The 14,896-nt window shown below is 42.1% G+C and overlaps 1 protein-coding gene across 1 annotated transcript in view; it reads left to right on the forward strand.

Annotated features, from left to right (window-relative positions):
* The first annotated feature begins 2,897 nt into the window (after positions 1 to 2,897).
* Positions 2,898 to 14,896, forward strand: part of itga8 (integrin, alpha 8) — a 43,450-nt gene continuing 31,451 nt past the window's right edge. The window contains exons 1-9 of the mRNA XM_020648496.3: positions 2,898 to 3,365; positions 3,692 to 3,822; positions 6,971 to 7,071; positions 7,238 to 7,361; positions 8,807 to 8,868; positions 9,298 to 9,343; positions 11,269 to 11,394; positions 11,565 to 11,609; positions 13,428 to 13,471. Of these exons, the coding sequence (XP_020504152.1) occupies positions 3,166 to 3,365; positions 3,692 to 3,822; positions 6,971 to 7,071; positions 7,238 to 7,361; positions 8,807 to 8,868; positions 9,298 to 9,343; positions 11,269 to 11,394; positions 11,565 to 11,609; positions 13,428 to 13,471 (879 nt within the window). The 5' untranslated portion in view covers positions 2,898 to 3,165. The remainder of the gene's footprint in view (positions 3,366 to 3,691; positions 3,823 to 6,970; positions 7,072 to 7,237; positions 7,362 to 8,806; positions 8,869 to 9,297; positions 9,344 to 11,268; positions 11,395 to 11,564; positions 11,610 to 13,427; positions 13,472 to 14,896) is intronic.

A 14,896-nucleotide genomic window follows, 5' to 3' on the forward strand; every position in this document is an offset into this window, starting at 1 on the left:
TTGATGTCCTCCTTTGTGTGTTTTTCCTCATAAATAACATGTCTTGACCCTGACATCACACTACCTCAAGTTTCAGGATGTTCAAGGTCTGCCTGGATTCCCCTCAAAAGTAAATCACAAGTCAACTTGTGTTTCCATCCCCAGAGAGTTAGCTCACTAATTCCCTAAATCTCCAGGACACTGATGTTCACCTAAGCATGTCTCTGTAAACACAAAATATTCCTCATGTTTCAGTTAGCTTATCATCTAAAAGAAGACCAATGATCCTCAACATAGTAGCATGTTTGGCTTGTTAGTACCGCTTTGTGTCTTATTTAGTCATCCTTCCTGTCAAGTGTTGGAGGAATAGCTCTTTATACCGGTGGTTCTCAACTAGTCGAGCCTCAGGACCCACCAACAACTCCTTAAAGGCTTTATGTGATTTTTCACACTTAAATGTAATAGAAATCAAGTATATCCTCTGAAAATAACTCTGAGTCGTGACTGTCTACAATGGGTGTAACACCCGAGTCCCACTGTCTGTGATGCTTTCAGAGTTTTCCGAGTCCTATCTTCACTTTGTTTACATCGCCAGGACGGCCAACCGGCTCATCCCCTCGCGTATAAAAGTTGTTTAATTGAGGGACTAGAGAACAGAAGAATAACATACTGTACTCACTGCTTAACTGTGTTTCTAGATCACGCTCATTTCGGGTAAATTTACATGCAGTGTGAAGATACGAGCATAATAAAGATCGCTAGCATTAGCATGCTAACACAACAATACAGCGCAAGTTGTTTTGGTATCAGGCTGGTGCTCAAGGGCGACATCTGCTGGATCAAAAAAATCACATAAAGCCTTTAAAGGCTTTCAAAGGCTGAAGAATTGTGACCCAAATTTCTGATATTTTTCAATCAATCAGGTTGAATTTGATAAAAGACAATTTTGCAATTTGGACCACAGATTGTAACAAAGTGTGATGTAACAAAGAAAGAAACTCAACTAAAATAATGTTTAAAAAAAAAAAAAAAGGCTTCATAGACCTGTGGATAAAATATTTCTTCCAGGCACACCCACTGCCAACTTAAAAACGGCTCTGCGGCCCGCTTTTGGGTCCCGACCCACCAGTTGTGAACCACTGCTTTATACCAGTAAAGTACTTAACAAGACAAAGGGTTCTTAATTCAGTGTTTATGCATTTGTGTACAAGTGCTCCTGTGCTTGCATCTGTGCACAGGAGAGTTATAATACAGGCTGTGTGTGTATAACTAATGGTTTAGTCTAATGCAAGTGAGGATGTGGCTCTAATCTGACACAACACAGTCTCATAATGAATGTGTGTAGAGAGTGGGAGAACATGGACACAGTGAATAGACTATAAAGCACTTACTGTGCACATGAAATAATCAATTCAGAATAAACCGTATTTCTGAAAACAGAAAGCTACTCGCAGACTGATGTGACTTATCCTGAACAGTGTGAGTGAATGTGCATATTCCTGGAAATGTAATATTTATGAGAATTTTATTGTAAAACAGTAAAGTGAGCATGAACACTGAAGACACTGAGCTGTATTTTAATTGTAGAAACCTGACATTATGACATAAGCCAAGAGGGGCAAAAGAGCAGGAATATGTCCGCCTGCTGCCTCCTCACTCAATCACACTCACCATCTTTCTTTTTTCACCATTTGAGGGAACACATCTGTCTCCGATGTGCTCATGTTTTCAAGATTCTTTTCCAAGATTATTTTCAGATTTACAGAGAAGCAGCTGAGAATGAACAGGCCCTTTCATTTACTCTCTTTTTTTTTGTCTCACAAAGACTTCAATGTTGCACTAAGCAGATCAGGGAGATGTGCAAAGGGGAACCTATTCAAATCGACAAGAATGTTAGGAGACACGATTACTGGAATAGGATGATGGAAAGAAATGTGTTGAAGTTAGAGGGCAGGGCAGGAAAGGGCTGTGGAGGTGAGAAACTTCTCCATCTGGCAGGTCAAGGTTTTTATGTCCTTCTCATATAACCTTTACCTCACCTTCTCACCTGCTTCTTATCAACTCCCCTGACAGGAAACACACTCCAGAGCAGTTTAACAACACTGTGAGGCAGTTCTCCAGAGTTTAATTCATTGCAAATTTGCCCATAAAGCTAGGTTTAATTAAAACACACTTCCCAAGCTGGTAAGCAGCTGATTTGAAGTTTTGCTGGATGTGGGTCCAACATTCAATTGATTCACTTTTAATAAGAAAAATGTTATGAAGTGAGCAGAGTTTAAGAGACAGAAACTCGCGTGGACTGGCCTGTCACGTCTTTTAAACCTGTTTTTCATTGCAGGATGTTATTTTCAGTAAGAGCGAAGTGTGTTACCTCTGAGGTTTAAATGGAGAAAAATTGCCTGGTGTTGAGTGAAAAGGCGCGCGAGGCCAAATTTCCTCAACTTTTAGAGCTCGAGAGATTTCTGCTGTTAGCCGACATAATAATTACGCACATAATTACAAGAGATTATTCTCAGCGGAAGGAAACGCTGCCCTGTTTTAGCGGCACGGTTTAGCAAAGTGGCCAATAAAAAATTTGAAGTGGGTTAATTTATGGACTACTAATCTTTGCTTTTGCGCTTGCCTGCAAATGCATAAATGACTTGATTGATGTGAGAAAATAGGTCGTAAATCTCACCTCAGTATTATTTATTTTCGCAGGCTGAAGGTCTCAATTCGCCACAGAGAATATATCTGAGCCTTAAAAGGAGCTGTGACGCCCCGGTCGGTCCTGCAGCGCGCTCAGATGTGGTCTTGTAATGTGTGTGTATGAGGCTGTGTCAGTGTGTGTGTGTGTGTGTGTGTGTGTGTGTGTGTGTGTGTGTGTGTGTGTGTGTGTGTAATCTGTGTGTGGGTAGGGGGTAAAGTTTTGAGCAGAGGGCGGGGGCGCGGCTGTGCAGACTTGAAGCTGAGAGTCTGGACAGACCTGATGGTTCCAGGGTGTCAGGAGGCAATTTTGGGGGGAGCGCATTGATCCAGTGACAGTTTGCGGACTTAACCCTGGACAAACCTACCTCACCTGCACAGAGGAACTTCTCTCTCTCTTTTTTTTTTCTCCTCCTCCTCTCTCTCCTTCTGTCCCTCTCCTTTTCCTCTCTGTCCCGGTTCCCTCTCATTTGTCGGGACTCGTGCGCAGCTGGCTGTTCTATGGGGATGGAGCGTCCAAGTCACTGTGTTTCCTCCGCGGGGATCTTTATTCTCGGGCTGCTGTCGGTGCTGTGTCCGGCTTTGAATGGAGTTTGGAGTTTTAACCTTCATGCAGAGCATCCCACGGTTTACAGGGGACCCGAGGGAAGTTATTTCGGTTATTCGGTGGACTTCTACCAAGCTACAAGCGACAGCAACACGTGAGTGGCAACATCAAGACTGAAGTTCTTCCATCAGGGTCACGCAGAAGTTATGATCCACAATAGGCTAGATCTACCTCTACGTAATGTGCATGTACATCTACTTTAGCCTAGAAACTCTATGAAGCTTTATCATCTTGATGATATGATGCATATACTGTCAGACTTAAGCTGCATAGAGAAAATCAAAGTTCTTAAATCATAAAAGAATCTGAAATGTGTGTTTAAATAAAATGGAGCATTGGCTGCAAAAGTATGCATAATAAATTGCACACACTCCTGCACATCTTGCATGTACCTCTCTTTCTCCTTCCCCCTCCTACCAGGTTCAGTGTGTTGGTGGGGGCTCCTAAGGCCAACACCTCCCAACCTGGCCTTGTGGAGGCTGGGTCTGTCTACTACTGCCCCTGGCCGGGGCTCCCCGACAGCTGCAGACAGATACCTTTTGATAATTCCAGTGAGTAACCTGAAAGCTTTATGAATCTTGGTCTAAATAAATGTATGCCAGACCTCCTGGGGGCCCCTACTGGGTATAAATGTGTCCAATAGACTCTTGTTACGGGTTTTGGAAAGGAGGAACTTGACTCTTTGAACAGACTGTGGTACATAATGCTCAGTGTGATTGTTTCATGAGGAGAATTTTCAGTGAAATGACATTTTACAAGCGTTCATCATTTCACTATAAGATCCAATTCCAAGTGCATCTTTTTGAAAGGCAAATGTAGCCCCAGATGTCAGACTGGAGTTTCGTAACCTGTGTATCTGGTATGTGTGTGCATATGAGTTGGCACATGTGCTGTTGCACGAAAAAGACAGATAAGACATATGGGTCTCATCAGCTCTGTCTGACAAAAAAAAAAAGAAAAGAGAGGTAGCTGGCGGGTTAGATGGTGTAAGTCTGCATCATGTTGATTAGGCTTTTAAATCGATTATCATCATGGTTAACTGTCCAATCAGCCTTTGTTTGTGCATTTCATGTCCTTGATGCACGCTTTTCCATCTTGGTGTATAAGGTGTGTGTGTGTGTGTGTGTGTTGGAGTAAGAGAGAGAGAGAGAACAAGTGGGAAAGCGATAGAGAGAGAGAGAGAGAGAGAGAGAGGATGGGGGTAAACTGTATGCACATGGGAATTTAGTTCCCCCTCGGAAGAAAGGGGATTGGGTGAGGTCTGCTTTTTATTAGATCCTGAAAATTTATCCCTGTCTTGTTTCCCCTCCCCATGTCCCCCTCTCTCGCTCTCCATCAGTCTTTTTCCTCCATTCATCTCTCTTTCTTTTGCTCTCTCTTATTTTGTGTGTGATGTCTTCTATCATCTCAAAGAGGGTGACCTTTTATTGCACCGTTTACTTTGGGGGAGGTGGTTGTGCTCTTTAAGGGAGCTATCAATGAATCACCGCTGCATCAAGAATTCTGTTCGAGAGCTACTTTCTTATACTTAAGAATCAGGTTGTAGCTGAGTATCAACCGCTTAATATGCAAAAGAGGAGACGTAAAACAAACAGACTTTCATAGTTATGGCTATAGAGCTGCTTCAAGTGAGGACTGGCATGTTGTATACACCGCTGTGTCGAGATGAATACACATGATTGGATGAAGCTACTAGTCTGCTGCTTTGTAACAGCGGATGTATCAATGAACTGCTAATGGGGGAGCATGAACTAACAGCTGATGCAGTCTGACAGTACAGACTGTAAGAGCCCATTGTGTCAAATTGGGATTTTCAACATTGGATCTGTGTATATTAAAGAAAATGTATTTGACTTCACTGCAAATTATTGGATTAGGGGTGTCACGCACATCTGCCGCAAATATATGACAGAATAGTTTCCACAAAGGGTTAGTTTGAGTGTGTTTGTACTTGTTTTAGCTGAATTGTTTTGGGCATAATTTCAGGTTTGGGGATAAAAGAAGAATCCGAGAGGAACAAATGTGAATGCAGAAGTTGATTGATGACAGAGACCATGGTGTATGTTTCTAGAGTTACAGAAGATACTTTATTGCAGGTATAAACCACACAAAGAGACACTCATGCACACTGTTCAAAATGTCAGCAGGAGTGGTGAACATCTGTGTGTGCTCATCCTGGTTAATATCCGTGCATCAGCTTGCATCAAGTGTGTGTGTGTGTGTGTGTGTGTGTGTGTGTGTGTGTGTGTGTGTGTGTGTGTGCGTGTGCGTGTGCGTGTGCGTGTGCGTGTGCGTGTGCGTGTGCGTGTGCGTGTATCGGTGACGTTATGCAGAAGTGTCAAGTCATGCCAGTGAAGCCAGGAGTGCAACAGTGGTGGATTAGTTGATAGAGACACATTATTAACGTAAGAGAAACATTACATTCAAAGTAATGAAGGAAATGAGAAATGCATGAATCATACAAATGTTGATTAAACTCTTTTATTTATATCTTTTTGAGGAACTTGATATGGTAAGCCAGTCCTCTGCTGTTTGCTCAGAGAAGCTAAACTTCCTTCAAGTCATGATGCCGTTTACTTTAACCTTTAGTTACAAAGTATTGCATGTCAGTAAAATAAATTCTAGAGATGCAGATAGGGCTGGGAATCTTCGGTTGTCTCACGATTCGATTTCGATTCTTGGGGTCACGATTCGATTGAGATTCACTATTCTGGATTCATGATTCATGATTCAAAGAGTATTTTTGAATGAGTACATACTTCAGGATCTACTCCAGTCATAAGTGAGACTGGCTGAATTTCTTGCTGCTCCATTTGGCATTCTACCGAGTTAAAGAGCTAGCCTTAGCTTTCAGCAGGGAGCGACTGATTAGCCCAAAAAAAAAAGATTTTTGGAAGTTATGAATCTCAGAATATCGGAATCTCGATTTTCACAAATCGATGTTTTTTCCCACCTCTAGATGCAGACACATTATTAGGACGTAGTTAGGACCTAATATCTAACCTGTAAACCAAACGATGACCAGACATAAATGTGTACTGTATTGAGGACCAAATGAACCCTGTAACAAACTCCCACAGAGACGATGAAACATTAAAAACTTTTATTAGCTTAAAAAAAACTGTTGGCAACACCTGCCATAATGCATTCTTCGTCTGCCTGTATGTGTGTGTGTGTGCATGTGCTAAATGAAGGTGTTTAATGTGAAGAGGTCTGCGCAGCTCTAAAGAGGCCCAGCTGAAGTTTAATATAACTGGGGGGAAAATCCACAGCAGAGCAGAGACACATGAACACATGACTTTATTACGAGTGGGGCCCGGGAAATGCTCATAATGTGTGCGTATACAAGCGTGTGTGTCTGCGTCTGTGTGTCTGTTGAGACCCGTTCAAAGTAAGTCTCTTATGTGTTGTAACTGTTTTATAGAGAAGGCTTTAAGTGAAGCAAAAGCCCCCAGCATCCTGACAAATGTCTGTTTCTGGGGGGCAAATGGTGTTTTGATGTTTGTTATAGGCCTGTTTTAAGAAGCCGCTGTTTGTTCCTACTTATCAACGACAAACGCTTTCCATTCGTTGAGACAGAATAACAGGCCTGGAGCCACATTACCCCACAGTCTGTATCAGCTTTTACTGGATGTATATTTCATTCTCCTTTAAATGTCTTTTCACATTTCCTCTTTGTCTGCCTCCGTCTCTCTCAAGATAACAGAATGATAAAGGTAAACAAAACCAGGGAGCCTCTGGAGTTTAAGTCACACCAGTGGTTCGGCGCATCAGTAAGGTCACACAAAGGAAAAGTGGTGGTGAGTGGATCTTATAATAGTGAATATAAGACATGTATACATGACTCATCATAAAGTTCACACCTGGAAACTAAAAGTTACACTTCTCGCTGTTGTATTGTTTTTAAGTCACCATTAAATGTCTGTCTTGATTTAAATGGGATTCACAGTGTTCTTTGTTGTGTAGGCCTGTGCTCCTCTCTATCACTGGCGGACGGTGAAGTTAAGTGGGGAGAAGGACCCCGTGGGGACCTGCTATGTGGCCGTCCAGAACTTCAGCGCCTACGCAGAGTACTCACCCTGCAGGACCAGTGAGTCACTCTGCAGCCCCGAATCCAGCTGTCTCCATCTTCATTTTACTGCTTCCTATCCTCCCTTCCTTTGGCTTTTTTTTCTCTCTCTTTGCAAACAAGCACAAATAGTTTTAATTAATTGTATCCACCTTCAATGTAATACAATTAAAACAGCCAGGTCAACCACATCAGAAAAGATGGCTCCTTATATTTGGAAGTGAACAAATTTAGTATTGATTTGTCAGTGATTTGAAATATTATACAGTAAGAGACTACAGCCTTTACTTTTAACAGTTTCCTTTGAAACGTCTGAAGTAAAAGTCCCAAAGGAAACTATTGATAACAAGCGATTTCCTTTTTTTTTTCACAAACAAAATTAAATGTATTTCTGCTCTGGCTGTGTGGGGACCTACGTCTTAGAGGTGGATATCTGAAACGCTTTCCAAATTAAAGTGAACACTTACCTAAAAGCAACAAGCACACACTGTTTTTTGTGTCAGCTTTATCTAAAAAAAAAAAAATCACTTTCCTGAATTTTTGAACGTTTCTGCAGCAACCTGATCATCCATCTCTCTAAGTATCTATTTCTCTCTGAGGTCCTCTTATTTCTGTCAGTAGTGCTCTAAATGGGAATCATGGGATTTTCCTTACCCCTCTCCCTTCACCTTCAATTTCTCACTTTCTCTCCTGCTTTCTACATTCTTTTGTCTCTCCCTGTAAATACAGTGAGATGAGGCACCAGCAGATTGTGATAAGGAGAAATGCAGCCTATCAGGTGGCTCATCACATAAAAAGGAGATCAAACACAACCATTATCCACTCTATCATCCGGTCTGCATTAGAGACTCTGCTCCATTCACTCTTGCATGCACGCTGATTCATACTTACACTTCCCAGATTTATTTTTCTTTTTTTTCTTATTTATGCCAGTTCTGTCTCATCAAGACTGAAATAATCACACTGTAAACCTGATTGTTCTCAAGGGGGGAATCATTCTGCAACATTCTTAGAGCAGCAGAAATATTTTGTATTCATGTCCCTAAGATGTTGTTTTTTTTTCCGGCCTCCGGCAGCTTTCTCTGTTTCATCTTAACATGAATCTACGAGCACTCAGACTACTACTATAACTCAGGCTTTGTTTATACTTGCATGTGTATACGCACCATTAAGCTTCACCTCAGGGTGCCTCTAAAACGGTGAACAATTGATAATGTGCATATACGTTTTATGTGTTCATACACAGTTTGAAACGGTAATTTAAACACACAAAAACAACTCAGTGGTTGTATAATTTTATTTCCAAATGTATTTGTAGTTTTTAAATAACTTTCGGTATAAGAACTACTGGTAATGATTTCTGTGTCATCAGCTGAGTACGCTATTTCAGAAAATGTATTTTTTCTTAACTATTAAATACTTTTTGAGAGTTTTATTTTGAACCAGTAGCTTGTGTGTCCTTTCAGATGATCCAGACCCAGAGGGACAAGGGTTCTGCCAGGCTGGCTTCAGTGTGGATTTCACCAAGGTAAAAGTTTACAGCACACACTACTATTGCCATGACGACCTCCTTCACACATCTTGTGCCCTCTCAAGCAGAGCGTCTCCCCCTCAGAGATTTATGGACAGCAGGGAGATGAGAACACGTTTTGTCCCTGGAGGAGCCCCCCCACCCCTGAAATGACCCATCACCTCTGAACACAATAGACCAAACACTCACACACACATGTTTACACATTCTTACGCTGCAAAGTCAATGTGACCTTTGACGTGTGTCTCATGGTCCAACTCTACTCTTCTGTACAGGAAGCTGTCACTCTCCACAGACGTGACAGCAGGAATGACATGTGCTCACACAATGAGATGCACACGTTATACATATATCCGCCAATTTACACGCTCACATCCACAAGTTCACCAGTAAATGACGTCACATGACTTATTTTGTTTATTCTAGGAAGGAACGCTGGTGGTAGGAGGACCCGGGAGCTATTATTGGCAAGGTAACTACGACAACAGTGTGTAAACCTGTATCTGCTCTCTCATTTTCTATGATTTCATATACGGGAAGGTGTTCAAAAGAGAGAAAAGAATGAATATGACTTTAACAGTCAGAATGATCCACCTACACACACACATGCTCAAGAATATAGTTGCCAGGTTTGCTTCTTTTTTTTTTTTTTCTGTTGGACTCTTACGTAGGACAAGGTGGAAAAAAATGTGTCTTTGCCCCTTAAGTTTTTCCCTTCAAGACTGCCTTACCTCATTCTGCTCTCTTTCTCTAACAGTCTAACAGGAAGTGGGTGTTTGGGCTCTGTAATGAGCTGATCAGCGGGTAATGGAGTGTGGAGGTACTGCCCCTCTGCCCCTCTGTGATAAAGCTTGGAACAAAAACTTTTAGGAGATGGAAGAGGCTCAAGGGCAAGCTACAGGGTTGGAAAGGATAGAGGAAAGGTGGGAAGAATTTAGACACTGAGAGAAATAGATAGCAGGGAGGACAGCGCAAGTGATGGAGGATTGGTGAGGAGATGATAGAAACATGCTGCAGCGAGTGGGGGGGGGGGAGAAAGATGAGAAGAGAAGGGGAGTAAAGAGAAAGAGCAAAAAAGACGGATCTTGTGATTGATGAAAGGTCGGCTAGCTCGCTGGGTATGTGGAGCTGTAGTCTAAGCAGAAGGATGAAGTGTCCTAATAGGTGTAGACACAGCCGGAGTGTGTCAGAGTTCAGCTGTTGAAGTGTAGCGCGCACTCCCCCAGATCCAGGTGTGTTAGAGTGTGTGTCATCTATATTTAGAGAGGAGTCCTGCAGCTGGAGACATTCACTGATTCGCTGCACAAACTAATTTATCTTCACTTTATTTGTAACCCCTCATCTGTCACGCCACAGTCCTTCATTTTCCCTCAAATAGAGTAAGAGCAAGAGTATGTTTGTCTTAGGAGAAAGAAAGAAAGAAAGACCAGAAGTGTCTCAGTGATTGATATTTAACAATGTCTTCATCTTCTGTTATGATTTGGGGTTATTGTTTGGCATTGCTGCTTTTACATATGGTTAAATAATGAATGCCCGAGCATACAAGACCACACTAGACAGGCTTTACAGACAGTCTAATGGACTGCTGGCTCCCTGTGCCCTCATCGTGGCAAGGCTGGCTGCCTCCAGTTAAAACACTTCCTCCGAATGTTTATAAAAGCACTCAGCCTGAATTTTACGGTCTCTAATATACAACGATTATCTTCAGCCTTTTCGTCTGAGTCATCAGGAAAAGACGTTCTTTATATACATGTTGTCATCGCCGGGTGTAAAGGACACTTGTGTGACTTATGCATGTGCTTTAGCAGTTTGTAACACAGTGTCTCGTTAATCAGATAAAGGCTTAATAATGAGTTGATGCAGTGATGTGTTTTTCCAGGAGACAAACTCAGAGGGAGAGGGTGAAAAAAAAAGAGTTGAAGGGAGGGTTCAGAGGGCATATTTTCCTCCCCGTCAGCGCATACGCACACACACATTAAGGAGGATTTATGGAAGGTTGAGGGCAGTCGTAGATAAAATCATTTGTTTGTTTGACCTCTTGTTCAACAGCAGAGGAAGGGTGGTGTTTGCGTGTGTTCACCTATAATTCAGAAAGCCCTAGCAGAGAGGAAAAGCCCTCCTTTTCTTGAGCGTTTTTTTTAAAGGAACATAAGGGTGTTTTTCCAGCTATTCCTCCGCCAGTGATGTGTTTTAAGCTTTCCTCAGGGAAGTCTTGGATGTGTGTCGTTAGCTTCGTGCATTTTTCACGCGGAGCAGGTTGTCCAGCTCCTGCAGGTTTCCCAAAGCAGAGGGCAGCTGTGCTCCCTTTGTGGGGTTTTTTTTGAGCTGATGCCGCTGTCTGTGAACAGATGGGACTCTCTCACCCTGCTTGTTTGTTTCTCCTCATCTATTTATCAGGTCAGGTAATGACAGCAGGGATAGCAGAGATACTGAATGGCTACTCTTTGAAGGCGGTGCTGAGACGGGTTCCAGGAGAGAAATACACCAGAGCTGCTGAGGACACACATGACGACAGCTACCTTGGTAACGTGCACTTACAAAAAAAAAGAAAGAAAAAAATGCACACTGACAAGAACATTGATTAAATTACATCGTATGTTACCTTTACATACTTCACATACAGATGACACAGAGCAACCTGTGTTGAGTTAATCTTACCCGAATGTTGTCATGTGCAACCCATTTCTCTTTAGGTTACTCTGTGGCGGTGGGGGAGTTTACAGGAGACTCTGAACAAGGTGAGAAAGCACTCAACTCATTACAACTAACCACATGCAGCACCAGAGAAACCCTGCAAAACAGCCCCAAACACTACATGTTGATTGTCTCCTTGTGCTCTCTAGCTGGATGCTAGTGCGACAGTGGGGGATGTCTGCAGGGTGAGCGATAGGGAGCGGACAGCTGTGTGACAGTGTCTTGGTCTGAAGTCAGAGGCAGAGTAATGAGAACTGTCTCTGCATGTCTGGGTCGCGACCCTTAGGGGACAGGACTTCAGGAACTGCTGATAAAGGGATTTCCTTTCCTTCATTTGGTCTGATTAGAATGATTAGTGACAGACTCCACAGACCTCTTTGGATCTGGAGACGGTATCCAGAAGAATCTCTCCTGGATTGGAAATATTAGGTGGAAAGAGAGGCAGGCACGCCATATAGCATGACTTTAATAAAGATGTGCAGGAAGGGACAAGTTTCATTGAGCTGATTCTGAAGAAGCCCTTTGATGATGGTCGCTATATTGGAAATGCTTCCTCTACCTACAACTTTCAATCTATCCAGAAATTGGCAAAGAGGCAGAGCTGAGGTAAACCTCAGTTTCCTTACAAACAGCTACCAAATCCCTGACTGTCCATCAACTCATCCACGCCCCTATTTATGAAACTGTATGAATATCTCCTTGGCTTAATAGACTCAAAGGGATGCGTTATAAAAAAAATCAACCCATACAGTTTGCATAAATAAAGAAATGAGCTATTCAAAACTAATGAGTTTTTTTTAACCACATTGTACACATGTTTATTTTTGTTGTTAAAATGGGCACTTTAACATGGGAACTAAAGGGGAAATGTTGGTTTTGCAGCTAGTCTCAAGTGGACACTCATGGAACTGCAGTTTTTTGCACTTCAACCGTAGACTACTCATAAATATAGTATTTTCGGTATCACTAACAAACACTGGTGATTTTTCAGCAGTGTAATATTTTTTTTCAAAACATTCAGCAGACTTTGTTAGGTTTATTCCCTCGCCATCAGCTTTTCGGTACAATTAATGTTGAACACCAAAATCAAACAAAAACACTTTTTCATCAAAGAAAATGTGGAGAAAACAACATGTGTCCAACCACAGTCATGCTACATCAATTTTTTTAAACCATTTTTTATTGCTTCTCTTCAAACTCCGTCACCACACATTTCTGCAGCTCTGTGACAAGTATGAGACCCCCCTCCCCCAATGCCACTACAGCTTTCCATTCATAATTTCCTGTCTATCCGAGCGTCTTTGCTAATCAGCATTTAGTGGGATCTTTACGGGACAACCTTGCGTTTACATACCCCCATACCAACCCCGCAAAGCCCTGAACCCCCTCAGGCACAACACATGTCAGAGAGTCTTTAAGTGAGCATTAAGAGGTTGCACATGCCTGTTGATGTGTTGTGTTGTGGTACGAAACTTGTTGTGGTCATGTTCCCCCAAACCCTCTTCAGACTAGAGAACTGGTCGTAACTGGGAGTTCTGAGTGAAGAGGGATCTGGGAAGTTCTGGTTTATGGGCTCGTGGTCTAGTCTTTTGCGTAGAGCAGGAGGGACGGGGGGAAGGGGGGGAGTCTGTCTTCTCTTTCTGGGTGGGAACCTCAGATCATCATGATAAGTTCATAGTGCCACACTCATCAATCAATACACAAGCACCCAATCACTCGGGGTGTTCTCAGAGACACTTGGCACTTGTGGCAGGGTGGGCTGGGTAGGTGGTTTTAGGATTTAAAAAAAAAGCCTCCCTTGAGTCCTTCTCTTCAAACATATTGACGCTAATTCAAGTGTTTTTTGTTTTCATGTTTCTTAGAGCTGATAGCAGGAGTCCCAAGAGGAGCGCAAAACTTTGGATATGTGAGTATGGACTGTGTATACAGTAAATATCAACAAGCATATTTGTACACCCAGAAGATATTAAGTAATAGATTTCTAAAAAGTTAAAAAAAAAAAAAGTTACTTGCATTGAAACAGTTTTGTTAATTTTTGGAAAAAATAAACTGAAAGCGAGCGGCATTGCAATAGCAGATGTCTCCATTAAAGAGCACAGATGTTCACCCAATGGTTTGATGAGTATTAAAATCATGCAAAGTATTTGTTTAGACATGAGAGATGTCATCCAGTTGAGCACAAAGACTTGTTCAACAACACTCTCTTTCTCAAAAACACCAAATTAGGGAACATGTTTTGGTAGAATGATGTTAATGCCTCCAGTAAATTTCCAGAGACTTGTTGAATCTGTGCAAAGACTGATCAAGTTGTTTTTATGGCTTTTGGGGAAACCTTGACACCCTATGTTAAGACATGACTGTTCTTATCAAGATTTCAATATCGTTCTCTGTGTTTTAGTCATTTATTCATTTATATAGCACCCTAAAAAAACCAGAGCTAACAAAGTGCAACAAAAAAAGAGCTAAAGTAAAATACAAGAACCTAAACATCAAAGCACCTGGACAACATGAGAGCTTAAAAAATATACAAGGACCCAAACAATATGCAAGCTTAATATACAACAACATAAGAACCCAAACACTTAAAGAATCTGGATGATATCATATCTAAAAAAAAAAAAGAACCGAAACTACAAAAGAACTCCAACATAAGAATCCATCAACATGAATTGAGACCAAGCGGACCATGATGTAAGAACTTAACAACGCAGCAGAGAGAAAACATCTTCTTGTTTTTCAAACAAGGAGTATGAGAGGCCTCAGAGAGTATATACATACAGACACTTGCACACAGTAGGCGAAAGTCCTCTATATTTGTCCTCTGTCGTTGATTTACAGCTTGAACTGTATAAATAAACACATGTATCTACATCACAATAATGTACTGTATATGAGTCTATTTGTGAACTGTAGTGTGTTCTCACATGGGAACATGTCCCCAGGGCTGACTGTGTCAATCCTCCCTAATGACACACGGCTTCCGCTGCATGTGGAGGGCCGTGACCCCACCTAACCCCACTAACCCTTCTCCACACACAACCGACCCCTAACCTTAAACTGCGGTGCAACTGCAGGACTCACCATGCGGTTCACACACACGCACACGCACACGCACACACACACACACACACACACACACACACACACACACACACACACACACATTGAAGCAGTGTGTGTGTGTTTTATGTCTGGATGCTGTAGCTGGTGCGCGAATGGTCTTTCCTGTACAGACAGAGCACCGTGAGTGTCACAGAGGAGGGGGGTTGTAGATCACAGTAGGCGGGGGGGGGATGTTAGGAGAGATGCAGGTAAGAATGAAAATGTTAGA

Source organism: Labrus bergylta, chromosome 8 (genome assembly GCF_963930695.1).
Source record: "Labrus bergylta chromosome 8, fLabBer1.1, whole genome shotgun sequence".
NCBI classification, from domain to species: domain Eukaryota; kingdom Metazoa; phylum Chordata; class Actinopteri; order Labriformes; family Labridae; genus Labrus; species Labrus bergylta.